The sequence below is a fragment of the Oryctolagus cuniculus genome, chromosome 17 (genome assembly GCF_051225735.1).
Source record: "Oryctolagus cuniculus isolate XC-2025 breed Fujian yellow rabbit chromosome 17, ASM5122573v1, whole genome shotgun sequence".
NCBI lineage: Eukaryota > Metazoa > Chordata > Mammalia > Lagomorpha > Leporidae > Oryctolagus > Oryctolagus cuniculus.
This window is the reverse complement of record NC_142883.1, coordinates 47,793,176-47,815,252: the sequence shown is the minus strand read 5'-3', so window position 1 is coordinate 47,815,252 and position 22,077 is coordinate 47,793,176. Positions and strand designations below refer to the sequence as shown.

At 49.2% G+C, this 22,077-nt stretch overlaps 3 protein-coding genes and 2 non-coding genes across 20 annotated transcripts in view; 3 read left to right on the top strand and 2 right to left on the bottom strand.

Moving 5' to 3' along the window:
- The window catches only part of SGSM2 (small G protein signaling modulator 2), a 35,634-nt gene extending 26,918 nt beyond the window's left edge, over nt 1-8,716 (bottom strand). For both annotated transcript variants that reach the window (XM_002718876.6, XM_051824504.3), the window contains exons 1-2: nt 8,524-8,716; nt 4,220-4,295 (exon numbers count right to left, since the gene is read on the bottom strand). In XM_002718876.6, coding sequence (XP_002718922.3) covers nt 4,220-4,295; nt 8,524-8,580 — 133 coding nt within the window. In that variant the 5' untranslated portion in view covers nt 8,581-8,716. The remainder of the gene's footprint in view (nt 1-4,219; nt 4,296-8,523) is intronic.
- A 1,061-nt stretch (nt 8,717-9,777) lies between these two features.
- TSR1 (TSR1 ribosome maturation factor) overlaps nt 9,778-22,077 on the top strand; it is a 14,385-nt gene continuing 2,085 nt past the window's right edge. The window contains exons 1-12 of one of the 5 annotated variants that reach the window (XM_008270915.5): nt 9,778-9,903; nt 10,096-10,199; nt 10,752-10,971; nt 11,088-11,222; nt 11,595-12,019; nt 13,080-13,239; nt 14,089-14,246; nt 16,416-16,612; nt 18,877-19,039; nt 19,363-19,473; nt 20,167-20,299; nt 21,845-21,961. In XM_008270915.5, coding sequence (XP_008269137.4) covers nt 9,807-9,903; nt 10,096-10,199; nt 10,752-10,971; nt 11,088-11,222; nt 11,595-12,019; nt 13,080-13,239; nt 14,089-14,246; nt 16,416-16,612; nt 18,877-19,039; nt 19,363-19,473; nt 20,167-20,299; nt 21,845-21,961 — 2,020 coding nt within the window. In that variant the 5' untranslated portion in view covers nt 9,778-9,806. Of the gene's footprint in view, nt 9,904-10,063; nt 10,200-10,751; nt 10,972-11,087; nt 11,223-11,594; nt 12,020-13,079; nt 13,240-14,088; nt 14,247-16,415; nt 16,613-18,876; nt 19,040-19,362; nt 19,474-20,166; nt 20,300-21,844; nt 21,962-22,077 lie in introns of all 5 variants that reach the window. The other 4 variants (XM_070061188.2, XR_016223922.1, XM_089317612.1 and 1 more) reach the window with 4 other exon arrangements.
- SRR (serine racemase) overlaps nt 12,032-22,077 on the bottom strand; it is a 27,756-nt gene continuing 17,710 nt past the window's right edge. For all 11 annotated transcript variants that reach the window (XR_016223930.1, XM_089317619.1, XM_089317618.1 and 8 more), the window contains one exon: nt 12,032-12,283. Coding sequence is in view for 10 of the 11 variants with exons in the window: in XM_089317619.1 (XP_089173745.1) it covers nt 12,080-12,283 (204 nt within the window). In the remaining variant the exon portion in view is untranslated. The remainder of the gene's footprint in view (nt 12,284-22,077) is intronic.
- Nucleotides 19,613-19,707, top strand: LOC127484541 (small nucleolar RNA SNORD91 family). The gene has a single exon (XR_007911603.1). It is a non-coding gene; the product is annotated as a small nucleolar RNA SNORD91 family (small nucleolar RNA).
- LOC127484542 (small nucleolar RNA SNORD91 family) lies at nt 20,424-20,517 on the top strand. Its single transcript, XR_007911604.1, has one exon. It is a non-coding gene; the product is annotated as a small nucleolar RNA SNORD91 family (small nucleolar RNA).

Genomic DNA, 22,077 nt, shown 5'->3' with positions numbered 1-22,077 from the left:
GTGTGAAGTCGAGGGGCCGAAGACCTCAGTACTCCCTGAAGCTCTAGAGAACAAGGCCACTCCATGGTTAATCCAACTGCCATGGCCTTCACTCTGCTCCTGGTCTCTGGTGTTTCCTCTGCATCCCCACTTTCCCCAGAGCAAAGCTGAAATCTGGATGTGCCTAGGGCAACAGTAAGACCCAGTGGATCTACTTCAGACTAAAAATGCTCTCCTGAGCATTATCCCAGGGAATGAGGGAGACTGGCACATCTGAATCGCCAGAAAGCCAGTGGGGTGGGGTTTCCAATTAACACCTATTTAATCTTCTTCCCCTTCCCACCTAAGAATCCCTTATTGTGCTTCTGTGTGATGCAGGGACATGGCTTCCAGGCAGAACAAAATGTGCTAGGTTCTGGGTATCAGTTTGGATACCGAATGTCCCCCAAAGGCATATGTGTTAAAGGTTTGGTCCCTATAGTCTTATGTTAATTGTACTAAGAGGGTGGGAACTTAATCCAGTGATGGCGTGTGGAGGTATGGCTTTGGGGGGTGACAGGAATGGACTGGGTTGTTAGGGTTTAGCCCCCATGTCTAAATCCTGGTGGCTTTAAAAGGACACAGCATGGGTCCTCCTTGTTGCCATATAACTGCCTGCACTGCCTTGGAGCTCTGCCAGCAAGAGCACCCCCACCAGGGTAGACACTGGGGCCTGCCTCATCTGGGACTATGAAACTCCAAAACTGTGAGCCCAGATAAACCTTGGCAGAGTTAGGATGCTGGGGTATTTTGTTACAGTGACATAAACCTGACTATCACAAAAAGGTTGATATTCACTGCTTTAAACCCACCTTATTTTGAGCCCAAATTGGGCCTTATTTAACCACCGAACACTAATTTGAGAAAACACAGGACTCCTTTCCCATGCATCTTAGATACCCCAGCTCGACTTCACTGGATGTTGCTGGCAACTCTTCTTCCTCACGCGCCCTTCAGTAACTGCACACTGAGCCCAAGGCAGAGGCAGCGAATGGGCAGAGGCTTGCAGATGCCTGCTGTTTGGCCCACACAATTTTTGCTTTTCAAATGTGAACAAGTTGTCAGTGTTTAAAAAGTGTGCAATTTCATGTAAAATCTTAGACTTCTGGCCATAGGAAGCTCAGGCTTGCACTCCTGCAGAAGCTGAACAGTGGCTAGCCCTCTTCGCATAGGGCCAGTGCTATCCAGGTCACCTCTGTCCCCTATGGCCAATTTTTACTGGCTCTGTAGGCGTTTATTTGCACTGGCGGACCTGGGGACCTCTTGAGAAGTAGCAGAACAGGAGTCCTCTTACTCCTGGGCTGAGTTTAGAACCCTGGAGACCTGGGCCTTGTTCTATTTCAGCAACTGAAACTGGCTGGAAGTGGAAAAATCATGCCTTTGTGATACACCTGCCTGTATAGAGCCCCAGGCTTCCAGGCAGGACACAAAAGGAAAAACCCCACTGCTCCCCAGGAGCTCCTGGACTGATCAGAGGAGAGCTGACAGTTTTTTCTCACCCTAATGGCCTGACTGGGGGACACCCACAGCTTTTCTCCTACCTCTCTCCCTCCAACCCCCTTTCCCTCATTCCCATGGTTACCCACACATGGCGCCCATGTACAAGCTGTCTGCACTATTCTATCCTGTTTGTTCCAGTGTGTGTGCTTTGACAAAGCCTAGCACCATGCCATACACAAGTGGGTCACCAGCAGAGCCCTTTGGTGGCAACAGACACTGGCTGCCATAAAGGGAACACAGCACAGGTGGAAAGGAGCAGAGTCATAATACTCATCAGAGCTACTTGCTGCTAGAAGATGGACATGCTTTTTTCCTTTTTTTTTTTTTTGTAAAGATTTATTTACTTACTTATTTGAAAGGCAGCACAACAGAGAGGTTCTCCATTCACTTGTCCACTCCTTAAATGGCTACAACAGACAGGTTGGACCAGGCTGAAACCAGGAGCCACGAACTCCATCTTGATTTCGCACATGGGAGGCAGGGGTCCAAGAACTTGGGCCATCACCTGCTGCCTTCTCAAATATATTAGTAGGAAGTTGGATCAGAAGCAGAGTAACTGGGGCCTGAACTGGCACTCTGAGATAATGGCATCCCAAGTGGCAGCTGAAACTACTGTGCCACAATGCTGTGGTCTACATTTTCCCTATCACAGGTTCTGCCAAGAAAAGCTGAGATTATGTTGTTCCTTGTAAACTTGGGAAACTTTATATCATCTCAAAGAACTGGGAAAACTTATCCAGAGGAGAAATGGTGGGAACTTTTCTTGCAAATCTAGCTTCAGCCTCAACACACAAAGAAGGAAACAAAGACATTTTCTGAGCTTTTACAAGGTGAGGAGTACGTACCCATGTTTATTATCTTCATCCTCACAAACATTCCTTAGGTGGGAATCATTGTCTTGATGTTTGGAGGTACAAACTGAGGGTAAAGGAATTTTAAAACTTTTCTATGGGGCAGGCATTTGGCACAGTGGTTAAAAGTCCACTTGGGGGCTGGCGCCGCGGCTCACTAGGCTAATCCTCCGCCTTGCGACGCCAGCACACCAGGTTCTAGTCCCTGTCGGGGCGCCGGATTCTGTCCCGGTTGCCCCTCTTCCAGGCCAGCTCTCTGCTGTGGCCAGGGAGTGCAGTGGAGGATGGCTCAGGTTCTTGAGCCCTGAACCCCATGGGAGACCAGGAGAAGCACCTGGCTCCTGCCATCGGATCAGCGCGGTGCGCCGGCCGCGGCGGCCATTGGAGGGTGAACCAAAGGCAAAAGGAAGACCTTTCTCTCTGTCTCTCTCTCTCACTGTCCACTCTGCCTGTCAAAAAAATAAAAAAATAAATAAAAGGCCACTTGGGACAACTGTACTGCCTGGGTTCAAGTCCTGGCTCTGCTTCCGATTCCAGCTTCCTGCTACTGCATGCCCTGGGAGGCAGGCAGCAGGTGTTGGTTCAAGTACATGGGTCCTTGCCAACTCCTGGCTTCAGCCTGGCTCAGCCCAGCTGTTGCAGGCATCTGGGGAGTGAACAAGCAGGTGGAACATCTCTCTCTTTCAAATAGTAACAATAACAACAACTTGTTCACCATGACTTGAGAAGCAACCAGGGCATCAGGATTCAAAGCCCACAGCCAAATCTCACACAGTTCCACTTGCAGCCACCTCTCCTTGCGCACCCTCCCACGTCTCTCTGCTTTATCACTAACTGTCATTACATGTATACTTACTTGTACATTTGCTTTGTCCCTCCAGCCCTGCCCCAGAATGTAATTTCCTGGGGCAGAGACTCTGTCCATATCGTCACTGTCATTGCACTGCAAGAATAGTGCCTGGCACCTGGGGAGCCTCTGAGAGAGTCTGTTGACAGACTGATGGGAGGAGTGGCTGTCTGTCTGACCACTCTGCTGTCAACAACTACCCACCCCCTTATCTGTTCTTTCAGAGGCCAAGGGAAAACAACATAGAAATGGCATAACACATCAGAGAGGGAGTTTGCAGGAAGGGCGAATTCCTGGAAATCCGAGAAAATTCCAAGTGTAGAGAAAGACTTGCCCTTTCAATGCAAGTCTTCCTGTTGAGGAAGACGCAATGGGCTACTGCAAACTTCGTTCTTCAAAGGCTGGGTTCCTTTCTTGGCTAGCCCTTCTAGTCCATGCTCATGGTCTACATCCAGCTGAGTGCTCAGAGTCAGGATGCTTGGGAAACACAGGTGGGATGCATCAGAAAGTAAAAGTGACAGAAACATCCAAAAAGAACCAGCCTTTCCCCTAAGTTAAAGGGAGGATAAATCCGAGCAGTGGCTCCTGAATCTGAATCACCCAGGGCATTTGTTCCAAGCGTGGCTCCCAGATCAGCAGAACCAGCCTCATCTGTGAACCTGGTAGAAATCCAGATTTTCAGGCCCACCCAACCATCTGGAATCAGAAACTCCAGAGCTGGAACCCAGGAGTCAGGTTTCAACAAGCCCTTCAGGCGACTCTGATGCATGTGAAAATCTGAGCATATTTTCCTAGGGAAACAAACATATACAGATTCTTGGACCCTGAAGATCCCGATTTAGTAGGTCTGGATAGGAGCCCAGGATTTTAACAGATTCCAAGTTGATTCAGACTTGCAGCCAGATTTGAGAACTACCAAACCTGAGGACTCATCTTTTTCAAGCTTCCTAGCAGTGTTTTCAGCTCTGAACCCGCTTCCCAGCACCCCTCACCCATCACTCACCACACAGAGCGATGATGTGGCTGCTATCTTCATGCACGAACTTCCTGGTAACAGCCTCCTCCATGATCTGCTTCACCTGTGGACAAATGGACAGCACTGTTACGGGCAAGTAAACAGCCTGATCTGAGTGTTTACTTGCAGAGATTATAAAGGTAGGACAGGCAGAGAAGTGAAATTTGTCCAGCACAGCCTGTTCCAAGCCTTTTGGAGAGGAAATCTGGAAAAAAAAGATTACAAAACCCAACTAACAAATCATTACAGAGGGTCTAGTCCTGCCTTAAAAGTCAGGGAGGGGCCGGCGCTGTGGCACAGTGTGAAAAGCTGCCGCTTGCACTGCCCATATGGGCACTGTTTCGAGACCCGGCTGCTCTACTTCCAATCCAGCTCTCTGCTATGGCCTGGGAAAGCATTAGAATAAGGCCCAAGTTCTTGGGCCCCTGCACCTGAGTGGGAGACCTGGAAGAAGCTCCTGGCTTCATATCGGCGCAGTGCTGGTCGTTGTGGCTAACTGGGGAGTGAACCAGCTGATGGAAGACCGCTAAAGAGAGGTTGCCTCTCTTTTCTCTATGTAAACTCTTTCAAATAAATAAATAAATAAATAAATAAATCTATCTTTAAAAAAAGAAAGAAAGAAAGTCAGGGAGAGGATGCTGGCTGCTCATCTGTGCTCAGCTGGAGGAGGACTTCCTGGCAGACAGAGGTCCCTTTAGGACACACTGTTTCAGTACAGGCTGCAGCTAAAAACATTGCCACTCCTTTCTGCCCCCTTCTCTGAGGTCACAGAAAGGCCCCCTCCTAGGGACACAAGCTTATAAGCCTAGTCCTCTTTCTGTCCAGGTTCTAACATTCTGATGTCTGGGATCCTATCTGGATATAATGGCTTCCAAATACCATGTAAGGTGGGCAGTATCACATCTTTCTTTTAGGAAGCACTATTTAAAAAACCTATTTTTTAAAGTATTTTCTTTTATTGTACAGTAAAGATAGAGAAAAGAGCTTATAATTACTCAGCTCAGGGAATTTTCACAAACTGAACACTCCTGGGAAACCAACATCTGGAGAAGAAAGAGGACGTGTGAAGCACCGTCGTGTTCCCTCGCAGTCAACACTCGAATGTAAGGGTACCCATTATCCTGACCTGTAACACCATAGATTCTTTCACGGGTCTTACGCTGTTTATAAATGGAATTTCTCAGTGCCTGTGTTTTGTGTCTGGTTTCTTTTGCTCACAGTGTGATTGTGAGATGTGTTCACATTGTGGAAAGGTATAGATTGTTCATTCTTCACACATCTCAACTGACTGTCATCTGGGTAGTTTCTAGTTTGGGGCTGCTATGAAGACTGCTGCTATGAAATTCTGGACATGTCTTTTGGTGAACATATTGCTAGGTTTTTAAAATTTATATTCTAGGCAAGGAATTTCTGATGCATATGCTCTGCATTGCTAGATATTGCCAAATTGCTCTCCAAAATGATTGTCCCAATTTACACTCTCATCAGCAGTGCATGAAGTTCCAGTTGCTCCCAAAATTTGAGCAGGACTGCTGATGTCCTGGGGAATCCTGCCAGGAGACAGATACTACTACTGGAGATTAGAAAGTTGTATTACTTCGGGCCCAGGGTAAAATACTACAGATAATGGAAACTCTACGCAGAGTTGTGTTTGCCATTCTTTGGTCAGGCATGCAGTGTCCCTATGCTGCCGTCACTCCTTAAAGTCCCTCATCCAGGACTGTGCAGTTTGGAAGATACTATAGCTTCAAAAATCTGAGGAAGAGGGAAGAAGGACCCAGAGGCTCCTCCTTGCCAGAAACTGCTCATCGATAAAAGGGTAAAAGGGGGCCAGACCAGACCAATTCATGTAATCCAGACTGCTAAAAGCTTTCCAGATGGGGCTGGTGCCTGCTTGCCTATATCCCATAAGGGCGCAGGTTAGAGGCCCAGCTGCTCCACTTCCAATCCAGCTCCCTGCTAACGTGCCTGGGAAAGCAGCAAAGGATAGCCCAAGTGCTTGGGCCCCTGTACCCACGTGGGTGCCTTGGAAGAAGTTCCTGGCTCCTGGCTTTGGATTGGCCTGGCTCCAGCCACTGGGAGTGACTGAAACCAAACATATCACAACTAAAGACTTGGCAGGCATCTGAAGCAGGCTGGTGGAACAGACATCGGGGTTAGGAGGACCTACCCATGCTCCTAGGATTACACCAGGGGTCCTTCCTGAAAGGCCATCATTGCCTAGTTATGTCCATTGTCCCTTCTCGTAGGAGAGGAAAGGATATGTTTCTTTGGAAATCAAGAGCTGAAAGGGGAGTGCAGAACAGGATGACCCTTTCAGGTAGGATGCACAGCTCTGTTATATTCTGTACATCTGCCACCCCCTCCCTCAGGAGTCATTCTTAGGTGGTACAGAGAACCTTCTGAGTACTGTAGGAAAAGCAATGTCTTCTCAAAAATCTCTCCCATGAGCCGGCGCCGTGGCTCAATAGGCTAATCCTCCACCTTGCGGCACCGGCACACCGGGTTCTAGTCCCGGTCGGGGCGCCGGATTCTGTCCCCGTTGCCCCTCTTCCAGGCCAGCTCTCTGCTATGGCCAGGGAGTGCAGTGGAGGATGGCCCAGGTGCTTGGGCCCTGCACCCCATGGGAGACCAGGAAAAGCACCTGGATCCTGGCTCCTGCCATCGGATCAGCGCGGTGCGCCGGCTGCAGCGGCGGCCATTGGAGGGTGAACCAACGGCAAAGGAAGACCTTTCTCTCTCTGTCTCTCTCTCTCTCACTGTCCACTCTGCCTGTCAAAAAAAAAAAAAAAAACTCTCCCATTCTTCTTGACAGACCCCCAAATTTGGATCACACCAATAATCTTAGCACATTTGTCTACAGTTGAGTCTTGGGACTCTTCTGTGTTTACACTCTCCCTCCTAAGTCTCCATTAGTACACTGCATCCTTTCTGAGGCTAATCACTGAGATCTCTCTTTCCCTTGGGGAGACCAGAGTTGGCGCTTAAATGCTCACTTGATACATCATTGGCCTCAGAAGCCATTCCTTGGCTATTTCACAGCAAAACCATAAGGAAGCTTCTCACACAAGCTGGAGAGGTGACAGCTTCAACTGTGGACGAATATTTGACAGTGGAGGGGAAAGGGAACAAATGTCAGGACACGGGAGCCAGGTCATGGTTTACGTAGAACCATCTTGAGCTTCCCAGGATTTTTATCAGAATCCAGAGCCTTCTCCAATCCTGAAATTCTAAGAATGGGTAAAGGACCCAATACGGTAAATTCTTATACATGAGGTTGAGAGCCTTATTACTATTTCAGAGATGAGAGCCTTATTACTACTCAGAGATTAAGTAACTTCTAAGTTCACACTATCCCAAAATTTGTGCTTTCCCACCAGGCCTTGCAGTCCCAAGATCACCCAGTGTCACTGACAGATACAGAGGGCAAAACAGATGGGTTCCCTTTCTCAGGGTTCTGACACATCTGGCAGATGACGGCCACAGAGGCAGGTGGGGGAGGGCGTCCAATTCATTCTGATCTATTCCTCAGGCTTTGAGCTTTCCAGCTCTCAAGCCCTGGTGAGTCATTCCTATGGGCAACCCCTGCCCCCATCCCCACGGAAACCGAAATGGGCTCCTGGGCAGGGTCAAAGGAAAGGGGTTAGTGGAGGAAAGCATGTTTCTTTCTGACGTGGGGGGCTTCCCTCAAAAAGAAAGAAAGAAACAGAGTCTTAAGAAACCATTCTCAAGAAAACACACCCGGGTCGCTGGGGAAGCAGGTGGGCGTGGAGGGAGAAACAGGGAGGTGTGCGGAGAACCCTCCGGCAGCCACGACTCAGTTGCCAGAGCGATGCGAGAAAGGGGTGGAGGACGAGGGGCGCTAAGCCCCCTGAAAGCGCTCTCAGTGCCGCCGGGCGGCCGCGCGCGGCCCCGCCCCCTCCCCAGGAGGCGCGGGCAGTGAATGGGCAGCTGCGGTTCTCCAGAAATCGCTACCACCCCTCCCCCGACCTCGGTCTCCCGGCACTGCTGCCGTCACGGGGCGGAGAGCCGCGGGACCGCGAAGCAAACAAGCCCCGGAGCATCGGCTCAGCCCCTGCGGCCGAGGGGCGCTGACCCCCGATCTGCTAGAAGGGACGGCGTCGCGGCCCGCCCAGGACCCCGCCTCCGCCCGGCCCGGGCCCTGCCGGTGGGCGCCCGCGCGGGAGGGTGCGCGCTCCGACCTTTCAGCCCCTCGGGACCTGGCGCGAGACCCTCGGAGTCCCTGCCCCCCACCCCCGGCCCCGGGCGGGGGGTCCTCGCCCCGACTTTACCTCCTTTTTCACGTTCCACAGCAGTTTCTCTTTGACTGCGTCCTCCGCGCTGCCCATGGTGCGGCGACTGGCGGGGAGGCGGCGCCGAGCGGCCCCTCAAGCCCCCCGCGTGCCCTCTCCGCCTCCGCGCCACTCGGCTCAGCGCCCCACACGACAGGCAGAGCACCCGCCCGCCGCGCTCCCCGCCCGCCGCCGCCGCCGCAGCCACTGCCCGGTGCTGGGCTCCGCAGCCATCTTCCGAGCCCCGCACAGACGTCAGGCGGCAGGCCCGCCCCTTCCCACAGCTGGGGGCGGGGGAGGGGGAGGTCGGGACCGGAGGAGGCTGCGTGCCTGGGGGCGGCGGGGCCGGGCGCGTGCCGCCGGGGCCGCTGTCATGGCAACGCGCCCGCTCCCGCCTCGAGGGCGCGGACCCGCATTGTGAGCGTCCGCCGCCGCCGGCGCCTCACGGCACCGGGGGACCCCGCGGCCCTGCGACTGAGGGGAGAGTGGCAGCTCGCGCCAGGGGTGGCTTCCCTCCAGCTAGAAGCTCCCTATCCTCTCCCTGCTCGTTCTTCCGACGGGAGGAGAACAGGGAGCTGGTAGGGCCCGAGTGCCCACGGGGAAGCCAGCGTTCTTCGCCTGGCCCCGGTGTCTTCAGTCGCGAGGAAGTGGGAGCGCTGAGGGCTCGAGGGTCTGTCCCCCTCGGGGTCGCCATGTTGGCTATGGCCCCACTGGCGTTTTTATGTGGGAGGTGGGGGCGTGGGCTGGAGCAACGGGGACGGCGGAGACTCGGAGGCAGCTACTGAGAGCGAAAGCAGCGCCTTGCACGAGATTCGCCTCAGAACTGCAAGGCCGTTGAGGGAGAGGAGAGGTTGCTCGAAGTGGTAAAGAACACCTGCTGTTGCAAATTGAAGAGCGGCAGCGTGCCTGGAAATACGGGAGAGGATGCGCTTAGGCCTCCCGCACCAAGGGACTCTTCATTCATCTTCCTACGTGATGCAACGTTATGGCGCAAAAAGTGAAAACACAGGGGAGCAAACACAGCCCCCCTGAACCGACAGCTTACATCCGCGGCTCTGAAGCCCCCAACCGCAGACTGCGGCGTGGGGAAAGTTTCCACAGCCGCTTTGCGGAGAGCCGGTTGAGAGCCTGGTGGGAAAGACCCCAGCGACAGGACGCGTGAGCCCCGTCCCTGCCCCGCCTCGCCCCGGAGAGGACCCGCCCCCGCCCCGCCCCCGAGGGGGACACCGGAAGCACTTGAGCTGGCCCGGAAGTAGTGCTGGCGGGCGCACGTGAACCGCGGCATGGCGGCTCACCGCTCGGGCCCTCTCAAGCAGCAGAATAAAGCCCATAAAGGCGGGCGGCATCGTGGCCGGGGGTCCGCACAGCGGGACAACAAGGGTGAGAACTTAGGGTGGGAATAAGAAGGACTGTTTTGTCTCTATTAAGTGCTTTTCCCCTTGCTCGGACTGAGCTGCTGATTTCGGCCTGGGCCCCTCTCGCGGAAGGCCCTTTCCTAAGCGGTGGAGAAGGGAACCCGTTGTTGTTTTTTCTGGCGCAGAGCTCAACAACCCCTTCTGGTCTGCCCTGCAGGCCGTCTAGCACTGAAAGTCATATGTAAGAAGGCGAGGAAAGAGCTCAGCAGAGTCGACCAGAGGCATCGCGCCAGCCAGCTCCGAAAGCAGAAGAAGGAGGCGGTGAGAGGCACTGGGGTTGGGAGATGATACCGCTCCCCTTCTTGATAAAGATTTATTTTATTTGAAAGGCAGAGTTAGACGGGGTGAGACAGATCCGCTGGTTCACTCCCCAGAGGGCCACAATAGCCAGGGCTGGGCCAGTCCAAAGCCAGGAGCCAGAAGCTTCATCTGGATCTCCCAACATGGGTGGCAGGAGCCCAGGCGCTTGGGCCGGAAGTGGAGCAACCAGGAACCCTTGCCTATATGGGATGCTGGCATGGCAGGCAGTGGCATTACCCACTAGCCTGCAGTGCCCCCTAGAAATGATACCCTTCTAGGCCTTGAACTAGAAAATGTGACCCAGGAAAGCGGCCAGGGACAGAGAATGACCCTAAAGCACATGTCGGATGTCCAGGCCTGGCTTGGTGCTAGAGTATTTTTTGCTTGGGTTGAAGCTCCTGCCACCCCTTCCCTGGCATACATGTGACCATAATGAGGTATCTGCACTGTTAGAAGTGCAATACTGGAGCGAAATAGAGGGATTGAGATGTTCTCTGGTCTTTCTGTTATCAGGTTCTGGCAGAGAAGAGACACCTAGGCAGCAAAGATGGCCCTCCTCATCAAGTCTTGGTGGTGCCTCTGCACAATAGGGTTTCCTTGTCAGAGGCCTTTCGTCTGCTTCAGGACACGGACACTGGAACAGTCCACTTGAATGTATGGGGCAGCACCCAAAGTTTTATGCTGCTATGTCCACGGTTGAAACACCGGTGGTTTTTCACATCTGCAAGGCCAGGTTAGAGTACCCAGTGTTTTTTTTTTTTTTTTTTCCTTAGGTGTGAGTAATGGTCATGTATTTTGAACACGACGTGTTGGTGCCAATCATCTCCTCTTCCTGTTTTCCATCTCCAGGGGATCTGCATACTGTGTTAGATATGGCCAAAGTAGCGGACACCATCGTGTTCCTCCTTGATCCTCTAGAAGGCTGGGACAACACTGGGGATTACTGTCTTTCCTGCCTCTTTGCTCAGGGCCTCCCCACTTACAGTAAGTGAGTTGGAGTAGTGTCTATTAGGGAATTAATTAGCACTTACTGTGCAGTTATACTAAGCATTATTGGCATTTTATACAGGGATACTGATGGATTTTATTTAGCTGGTGGTGTAACATACATGTGCAGATTAAACTTGTCCATTATTTACAAATCATCAAAGTTTTAGTTTTTTGAAATCTCTGGGCTATTTGCTGACCAGAGGAAGAAGAAAAGTTTTGTTTCAGTGTGACATTTCTTTAGGATAGCCAAGTGTTGGTTTTCCTGGTAATCCGTGGGCTCGCAGTTGAACTGTTAGATTGTGCGACCTAGGGGCTTTTCATGTAGGGAAGCAATAGGTCATAAAAGCCTTTCTCTTTTGCTTACAGCACTAGCTGTCCAGGGGGTTTCTGGCCTTCCACCGAAGAAACAAATAGATGCCAGAAAGAAGCTAAGTAAAGCAGTGGAGAAGCGCTTTCCTGATGACAAACTCCTCCTGTTAGACACTCAGCAGGAGGCAGGGATGCTGCTGAGGCAGTTGGCTAACCAGAAGCAGCGGCATCTTGCATTTCGAGATCGGCGGGCCTACCTGTTTGCCCACACTGCTGATTTTGTGGCTAGTGAAGAGAATAACTTGGTGGGCACCCTGAAACTCTCAGGCTATGTTCGTGGGCAGGCTCTGAATGTAAATAGCTTGCTACATATTGTTGGACATGGTGATTTCCAGATGAAACAGATAGACGCCCCCACGGACCCTTTTCCTTTAAATACTAGAGTGATTAAACCCCAAAAGGACCCAGGCATGGTGATGGAGGTAAGATTGATGTTTTTTTTTTTTTTTTTTAAGATTTATTTATTTATTCAAAAGTCAGAGTTAACACAGAGAGAGGAAGAGGAAGAGGCAGAGAGAGAGAGAGAGAGAGAGAGGTCTTCCATCTGCTGGTTCACTCCCCAATTGGCCACAATGGCTGGAGCTGCGCTGATCTGAAGCCAGGAGCTTCTTCTGGTCTCCCATGCAGGTGCAGGGGCTCAAGGACTTGGGCCATCCTCCACTGCTTTCCCAGGCCATAGCAGAGAGCTGGATTGGAAGTGGAACACAGGGGCTAGAACTGGGCGCCCATATGGGATGCCAGCGCTTCAGGCCAGGGCGTTAACCTGCTGCACCACAGCGCCAGCCCAAGGTTGATGTTCTTAAAGATTTGTTCTTGCAGATTTGTATGTAAGTTGGCATGGAATGGAAACTTGAATTTAGAGAAGGCAGTCTCTCAAGCCAATGAGGAGATTACTAGTTGGAGTATGGCAGCAACAATCAGCTCTAGATACGTTAAGTCAGACATGTTTCCAGTACTTTCTAGGTACCCTGCTGCTGGCTCTGTGTTTATAAAAGACTCAAGGTGTGGTTACTTTCCTTAGAGAATTTAATTGGGTCAGAAAAACATGACAAACACCTTTGAAGTACAGACTGCGAGAGTCTATGGTTAAGTTAGAGAAATGCCGTAGGAACTGGGAAAATAAATTGGCAAGCTTTACTGAAGAGATCCAGCTTGAGCCACGTGTGTAATTTATGAGTTGAAAAGATCAAAGAATATGCTAGAAAATAGAAACAATATCAGAACTAGGCACGGTGATGGGTCAGAGGGTTTCTTTTTGAATTCTAAAGAAATCAGCTTAATAATACCTCACAAACAAGTGAGGTATAAACAAGTGGGAGTAGGACCAGATTAAGAAAGGCCTCAAGAGCCAGGCAGTAATACGACTTAAAATGCCATAAAGCAGCCATCTGGAAAACGTTGACAGATTTTGGCTTTCTGTTTTATCCATCTTCTGGTTTAGTGGGTTTTGGGTTAATGTTTGACCATTTGATTGGTTTTCAGATTTGTGCTATGGATGCTGTAACTGATATGGAAGAAGACATTAAAGTCCTAATGAAGGCAGACCCTGAGAAACAGGAATCTTTGCAAACAGAGGTTATCCCAGATCCAATGGAAGGGGAGCAGACTTGGCCTACTGAGGAGGAGCTAAGGGAAGCAAATGGTTGGTATTGGAAGGTTACTTACCTGATGTGGGATTGTGGATTTTGTCTAGCTGCTCACTGTGAAGATCACATAGGTTGGAGCGGAATGCAGATGTACTTGAGGGTATGTCATGTCCTCTCATCCCTAAATGTTGTGTGTTTGCATTAAGCAAACATTAGACACAGATTTGTTCCATTCCTCCAAGTTGTTTTTTTTTTTTTTTTAATGTTAATTTACTTTTTATTTGAAAGGCAAAGTGACAGATATCTTCCATCTGCTGGTTCAATCTGTAGGACTGGCAATATGGGATACAGGTGTCTGAAGTGGCAGCTTAACCCTCTGTGCCACAATACCCACTCCATCTTATTGCCTTACAGTGAATAAACTTTATAACAAGGCTTATCTATCTAGCTATGTAAGTGTTGCTGGGTATGAGGTACCCAAATTAATGGACATATTTTCTACTCATAGTGTCTGCTAGAGATTGTTAGCAGCACTATCTAGCATCTTTTTTTTTTTTTTTAAAGATTTATTACTTATTTATTTGAAAGAGTTAGAGAGGAGGAGAGACAGAGAAAAGGATCTTCCATCCACTGGTTCACTCTTCACATGGCTACAGTGGTGTGGCCCAGCCCAGGCCAAAGCGAGGAGCCCAGAGCTTCTTCCAGGTCTCCAGCTTGGGTGCAGGGCCAATAGAGCAGCAAAGTCTTGAACTGGTGTCCACATGGGGTGCCAGCATTGCAGCAGAGGTTTAACCTGCTCTGTCACAATGCTGGGACCCACTATCTAGCATCTTGTCTAGGTGAGAAATCCCAGAGTGATGGGAAAAGGTGGTATATAATTTGCTTAATTCTTTGGGCTTTTACAGACTTCTTGAAGGAAACTTCCAAAGTGGTAAAGAAGGTCCCCAAAGGAACATCCAGTTACCAAGCTGAGTGGATTTTGGATGAAGATGGTGACAGTGGTGGGGAAGGAGATGAATATGATGATACAGAACATGAGGATTTTATGGAAGAGGAATCTCAGGTAAGAAAATTGGGCCTGGGCCAGTGTTGTGGTTGTAGTGGGTTAGGCCACTACATGGTATACCCACATCCCGTATTGGAGTGTGGGTTCAAGTCTTGGTTACTCTACTTCTGATCTAGCTCCCTACTAATGCGCCTGGGAAGCAGCACTGCTGGCCCAAATACTTTGACCCATTTGGGAAGTGAACCAGTAACTGAAAAATCTCTCACTATGTCTGATCTGAAGCTTCTGGCTTCAGATCGGCCCAGCTCTGGCCATTGTGGTTGTTTGGGGAATGAACTAAGGATGGAAGATCTTTTTTTTTTTTTTTTTTTTTGACAGGCAGAGTGGACAGTGAGAGAGAGAGACAGAGAGAAAGGTCTTCCTTTGCCGTTGGTTCACCCTCCAATGGCCGCTGCGGCCGGCGCACCGCGCTGATCCGATGCCAGGAGCCAGGTGCTTTTCCTGGTCTCCCATGGGGTGCAGGGCCCAAGCACCTGGGCCATCCTCCACTGCACTCCCTGGCCACAGCAGAGGGCTGGCCTGGAAGAGGGGCAACCAGGACAGAATCCGGCGCCCCGACCGGGACTAGAACCCGGTGTGCCGGCGCCGCAAGGCGGAGGATTAGCCTAGTGAGCCGTGGCGCCGGCCTAGATCTCTTTTCTTCTCTATGTAATTCTGTCTATCCCTCCCGCCCTCCAAAGATTTATTTATTTATTTGACAGGCAGAGTTACAGATAGGTAGAGAGAGAGAAGTCTTCCATTTGCTGGTTCACTCCCTAAATGGCTGCAATGGCTGGAGCTGGGCCAGTCTGAAGCCAGGAGCCAGGAGCTTCTTCCAGGTCTCCCACAAGGGTGCAGGGACCCAAGCACTTGGGCCATCTTTTGCTGCTTTCCCAGGCCATAATAGAGAGCTGGATTGGAAGCTGAGCAGCTGGAACTCGAACTGCAGGTGGTGGCTCTACCTGCTACACCATAGTGCCTACCCCTGTAACTCTGTCTTAAAAGAGAGATATCCTCTATCCACTGGTTCATTCCCTAGATGGCTGCCCAATCAGAAGCCAGGAGCTTCTTCCAGGTCTCCCAGGTGGGTACAGGGACCCAGGCATTTGGACCATTTTTTTTTGCTGCTTTATTAGGTGTATTAGCAGGGAGCTGGATTGGAAGTGTAGCAGTGGGGACTCGAACTGGTTCCCATATGGGATGCTGGCGCTACAGGTGGTGGCTTTATCCACTAAGCCACAACACCAGCCTCAATAAATAAATCTTAGGAAGAAAATGGGTTCTTAAGCCATTTCTGTGTATAGCTCCACATGCAAATCAAATGGCAGTCCTAACCTTGAGAGGTGTGTGGGGTGAGTCTAAGAATGCCTCGGGCCAGCGCTGTGGCTCACTCGGTCAATCCTCCGCCTGTGGCGCTGGCATCCCATATGGGCGCCGGTTCTAGTCCTGGCTGCTCCTCTTCCAGTCCAGCTCTCTGCCGTGGCCCTGGGAAGGCAGTGGAGGATGGCCCAAGTGCTTGGGCCCCTGCAACTGCATGGGAGACCAGGAGGAGGCACCTGGCTCCTGGCTTCGGATCGGCGCAGTGTGGGCCGTAGCGGCCATTTGGGGGGTGAACTAATGGAAGGAAGACCTTTCTCTCTCTCTCTTACTGTCTATAACTCTACCTGTCAAATAAATTAAAAAAAAATGCCTCTTGGGGCTGGTATTGTGGTACAGCAGGTTAAGCTGCCACCTGCAACACTGACATCCCTTATGGGCACTGGTTTGAGTATCAGCTGCTCCACTTCCAGTCTAGCTCCCTGCTAATGCATTTAGGAAAGCAGCTGAAGATGGCCCAAGTGCTTGGACCCCTGCCACCCACATGGGAGACCCAAATAGAGTTCCAGACTCTTGGCTTTGGCCTATCTCTGCCCTGGCTGTTGTGGCCATTTGGTGAGTGAACCAGCAGATGGAATATCTTGGTATCTGTCTCTCCTTTTATCTTCCTTCTCCCTGTACTCTGCCTTTCAAATAAACATGATCTAAAAAAAAAAAAGGCAGTCTTCTGTAGGTACGGAGAATCAGATCTGTGCTTTATAACTTAGGTGCCATTAGATTTTATACTGGTTGGGACCAGGTATCTGATATTCTTAGCTTAGTTGACTTGGGGTAGGGACAGGTGTAAATAACTAACCCTGTGTTCTACAGGATGAGAGTAGTGAAGTGGAAGAAGAGGAGGAATGTGAAACTATGACTGTAGGGGACTCTGTACGTGATGATCTATATGACGAGAATGTAGATGAAGAGGCTGAGGAAAAAATGTTGGAGAAATATAAACAAGAAAGACTGGAAGAGATGTTTCCAGATGAAGTGGACACCCCCCGTGATGTGGCTGCCAGAATTCGGTTAGTTCATGAGTTTAAATTCAGTTGAAAGGTTTTATTTAAAACTTATGTGGTTTAGAATGTCAACATGATGCCAAAGAAGAAAACAGCGGGGCCGGCGCTGTGGCGAAGCGGGTAAAGCCACCACCTACAGTGCCAGCATCCCATATGGGCATCGGTTCGAGTCCTGGCTGCTCCACTTCTAATCCAGCTCTCTGCTGTGGCCTGGGAAACAGTAGAAAATGGCCCAACTCCTTGGGCTCCTGCACCCGCATGGGAGACCTGGAAGAAGCTCCTGGCTCCTAGCTCCGGATAAGAGCAGCTCTGGCCATTGCGGCCAACTGGGGAGTGAACCAGCAGGTGGAATATCTCTTTCTCTCTCTCTGCATGACTTTGACTTTCAGATAAATAAATAAATCTTAAAAAAAAAAAAAAGAAGAAGAAGAAGAAAAGAACAGAGATTATGTTTAAAAAGAAAACAGCACTGTCCCTGCTCCTGAAAGGCTAACATTCTTTTTTATTATTATTATTTGAAAGAGTTACAGAGAGACAGAGAAAGGAAGAGGTCTTCTATATGTTGGTTCACTCCCCAAATGGCCACAATGGCCTGAGCTGGGCCGATCCCGAAGCCAGAGCCAGGAGCTTCTTTTGGGTCTCCCATACAAGTGCGGAGGCCCAAGGATTTGGGTGATCTTGTCCTGCTTTCCTTGGCCATAGCAGTGAGCTGGATTAGAAGCAGAGCAGCCGGGACTTGAACTGGTGCCCATATAGGATGCCAGCACTGCAGGCGGTGGCTTTACCCACTATGCCACAGGGCCAGCCCCCAAGGCTAACATTCTATATTGGAAGCTGCTGCATACATACTGGGAACAGTAATAGAATCAGGGTATAGACTAATATTATAGGCCTTTAATGAAGGAGAAGTACTAAGGTTAACTAGCAGATACTTCCTGCTGGAGCCAGTACTCAGTTGATGTGTATATACATTTGGAGGTTTTGGGGATTAGAACAGCAACAGTGAAAGCATGAAGGTGTAGATCTTGTTTGCTTTAGAGCTGTCTGATTAAACTCAGAGAGTTTACATGAAATATTAGAGTGAAAAGGTTATTTCCTACCTTCTTGTTTGTCAGGTTAAAAAGCCTACCACTGAGAGGTGACAAGGAGCCACTATTTTTTTTTTTTAAGATTTATTTATTTGAAAGTTGGAGTTACACAGAAGAGGATAGGCAGAGAGAGGTCTTCCATCTGCTGGTTCACTCCCCAGTTGGCTGCAATGGCCAGAGCTGCGCCAATCAGGAGCCAGGAGCCTCCTCCAGGTCTCCCATGTGAGTGCAGGAGCCCAAGGACCTGGGCCATCTCTGCTGCTCTCCCATGCCACAGCAGAGAGCTGGATTGGGAGTGGAGCAGCCAGGACTTAAACTGGTGTCCATATGGGATGCTGTCACTGCAGGCGATGGCTTTACCTGCTACACCACATGCCGGCCCTCATAGAGCCACTATAAATAACTTTTTAGTTACTGAAAGCAGAGGAACAGATTTTCCATCCACTGGTTCCCTCCGCAAATACCTATAACAGCCAGGTTTGGGTCAGGCCAACGCCAGAGCCTGAAATTCAACCTGGGTCTCCCATGTGAGTCACAGGGGCTTGAGCCATCACCTGCTGCCTCCCAGGGTACACATTAGTGGAAGCTGGAATCAGAAGCAGAGTTGGGGACTAGCCCTAGGTACTCTGGTATGGATGCAGTCATCCTAAGTGGCATTTTAAATGCCAAACGCCCACTCCCATTGCAAGTACTTGTCAGTTACAACCTTGTGTTTGTTTCTTAATTTCTTGTTAAAAGTTGTTTTAGAGTGGGATTGGTGTTGTGGCACAGTGGGTTAAGCTGCTGTCTGCAGCCCTGACATCCCATTTGGGTAACAGCTGCTCCACTTCCAATCCAGCTCTCTGTTGGTACACCTGGGAAAGCAATGGAAAATGGCCCAAATGCTTGACCCTCTGCACCCACATGCGAGACCCAGATGAAACTCCTGTTCCTAATTTTAGCCTGGCCCAGCCCTGGCTGTTATAGCCATTTGGGGATTGAATCAGCAGATGGAAGCTCTCTGTGTCTGCCTCTTCCTCTAGCTTTCAAATAAATAAATGTTAAAAAAAAAAAGTGTGGTCTTGGCTTAAGCAATTAGAGATAATGATTAGAGTTCTTTTAAGCTAGAGTCTTAGCTATGACTCGGGTCTTATGTAGCACCACATAAATTAACTGTTAATTTCTTAAAATTCTATATTCTAGATTTCAGAAATACAGAGGCCTTAAGAGTTTCCGGACATCTCCATGGGATCCTAAGGAAAACCTTCCTCGAGATTATGCTCGGATCTTTCAGTTTCAGAACTTTGCTAATACCAGGAAAAGCATCTTTAAAGAGATTGATGACAAAGAGGTTGAAGGAGCTGAGGTACCTACTTGTCCATCCTGAAATTTGCTTTCTTTTGCCACAGTGCTCCCTACTTTACTGCTTGTCTTGGCCTGAGAATGAGGACCTAATAATTTAGTTCTATGCTGCCTATAGCTGAGTACTCAGCAAGAGTGGTAAAGGGAACAGAGTATCAGAGTTGTTAACTGAGAAAGCTTCATTTGAGTAGTAAAAGCATCTGTGAAAGACTTTCTTGAAGAGAGAGTTGGGTTTTGGGGTAGTGTGGGAGCCTCACACATTTGGAAAGATGACTTTGTCATTGTAACGTGAAGGGTAACTGATTGTTTCCTGCTTTTTGCTCATAGGTTGGCTGGTATGTCACACTTCACGTCTCGGATGTTCCTGTCTCAGTAGTGGAGTCCTTCAGGCGAGGAGCACCTATGATTGCATTTTCTTTACTCCCTCATGAACAGAAGGTGAATTAATGCCTTGTGGGGAATTGGGAGTTAGAAAACTTAAAACTGTCCTCAGAGTCTAGAATTCTGTTTATGTGACTGGCATTTTGCTCATGGAGATGAGAAAATTGTGTCTTTATGATTGGGAATTGGAGGCTAGGAGAGAAGTCAATGATGGTTTTACCCAAAATGTCTGAACCTGTCTGAAGCATCTTAGTGATGCCTTTTCTGTGTGGTTCTGAGACTTCTCTGAGATAAGAAGGTTTTCCAGGTTAGACTTTGAACAAGTTGGCAGCTTTAAAAATAAAGGTTTATGCCAAGGTGCAGACTTGATGGTGGCCAGTATTTGTGTATGTTGGGTGTTATGTACCATCCCTGGCCTTTAGTCAGTTCCGGTAAGGGTAAGGGTTGAGGAAGCAGAGGCTTGAATGGATGTGGCTTTGAATTGAGTGGTGAGCGAATAACTTGGAGGTCACTGATTTTGTGGCAGATGCAGAAGGTAAGCGAGCATAGAGGAGTACATGATGAGAGCTCTCATCCCAGTGGTTGGTAGAGGGAAGAGTATGTGCTATCATCTATTCTCTACCCTTAGCATTGTTACTCCCTAGGGTGAATCTGAGCAGCCTGCTGGTTTGATTTGCCTTCTTTCAGATCAGGCTTGTATTTCCAGACTGAAGTGTGTGTGTGTGTGTTTCCCCCTTACCTGGTCCTCAGATGTCAGTATTGAATATGGTGGTGAGGCGGAACCCTGGTGACACAGAGCCTGTGAAAGCCAAAGAGGAGCTGATCTTCCACTGTGGGTTCCGGCGCTTCCGAGCTTCACCATTATTCTCTCAGCACACTGCAGGTCAGCAGTGGGGAAGCTTCTGGGTTCTTGTCCATCATACCGTCTTTGGGGAGACTGACTTGGGGGAGGATTGTATAATAGTTCCAAACTCTCTGAGTTAGAGGTTATTTTCAGTATACTCTGGCTTAGGAGCCAATGATGTTTTTATGCAAAATGTCTGAACCTGTCTGACGCATCTCAGTGATGCATCTCTATGTGGTGCTGAGGCTTCTCTGCCATAAGTAGGTTTCAGTGTAGGTTTTGAACCATAGATGGCAACTTTATAAAAAGGGTGTGTCACGTTGTTGGACACCTTGCCACTGTGGGTGAAGGGATGGAGGCTGGGTATGGGCATAGTTGGGTAAAGCCAGGGAGGTGTGGGCTTTGGGATGTTGAGGCTGGATGAGAGTTTGGAGAGTGGTGACCAGGGACAAGGGCCTTCTGAGTATCACCCTTGCATAGCACACTGGTTGCTCGCTTGGCTCTCAGCAACAGCAAGAGAAGGATGAAAGCAGTAGGAATTTTTATTCTCACCAACCATGCTCTCTAAATAAGAGATTCATTTCTCTTTCCCTTAAAGTATTCCATTTTCCTATGTTTCCTTAAGTTATAAGTTATATAAAGGTTGGGGGGGAAGGTTACATTGAAAGTAAAACTGAAGTTGCAGGTAGTCTCAAGATTGGGGGTGAACAAACTGTGGCCTTGAGGCCAAATCTGCCCCATCACTTGTTTTTGTATGTAAACAAAGGTTTATTGGAACACAGTCAGAATTTTTATTTTTTAAATTAATTTATTTGAGAGGGAGACAAGACAGAGAGCCCCAATCTGCTAGTTCACTCCCCAAGTGCCTGCAATGGCTGGGGGCCAAAACCAGGAATTCAATGCAAGTATCCCAAGTGGGTAGCAGGAACACTGTCTCCCTCCCCTCCAAACTATTTGAGCCATCACCACTACCTCCCAGGTTCATAGTAGCAGCAAGCAGGAGTCAGGAACAGGAACCAGAGCTGGGGATCGAATCTAGGCACTTGGATGTGGGACATAGGCATCTTGAATGCTTGGCCAGATGCCTGCCCCTATACTTTTTAAAATATTCAATGTATGGCTGCCTTTGTGCTAGAATGGCAATGGTTGAGTAGTTTTGACAGAAACTGCATAGCCACAAAAGCCTAAACTATTCACTCTCTGGCCCTTTACAGAAAATGTTTGCCAGTCCCTGTTCAGGATCAAGAGTTGTTGATTTAGTAGGGATAATCTTTATAAAGCACTAATTTCTCACATGACATGGGGTGATAGGCATCAGAGTCACCATGAGAACTTTTCAAACCCCAAATCATAGTCGAGTCTCCAAGAATCCATCTCTGGTTGAAAAATCACTAACAGGACTGGCTTGTGTCTCATTTGTATCAATGCAAGATATTTTTGAGAATTAGTAGCGCAGACACACGTGCTACCTTGGGTTTACGAGCTGTGGTGATTAGGACTTTTCAAGGGCCCCTGGATTACCTATGATTTTTCTTAAAATGTCTTTGTTGTTTTCTAACCAAAAACATTTGTGTGTTGTGGCAGCGGATAAACATAAATTTCAGAGATTCCTGACTGCTGATGTGGCCCTAGTGGTAACAGTATATGCGCCAATCACTTTTCCTCCTGCATCTGTGCTGCTTTTCAAACAGAAAAGCAATGGTAAGTTGAGTTCCGAGGTGAACAGGCTTGCAGTAAGGTCCTTAATAGGATTTAATTTGTCTTCTATATTTAGATTGAGAACCAAATTGTGTGAAGAAAGTAATGATTTTATATAT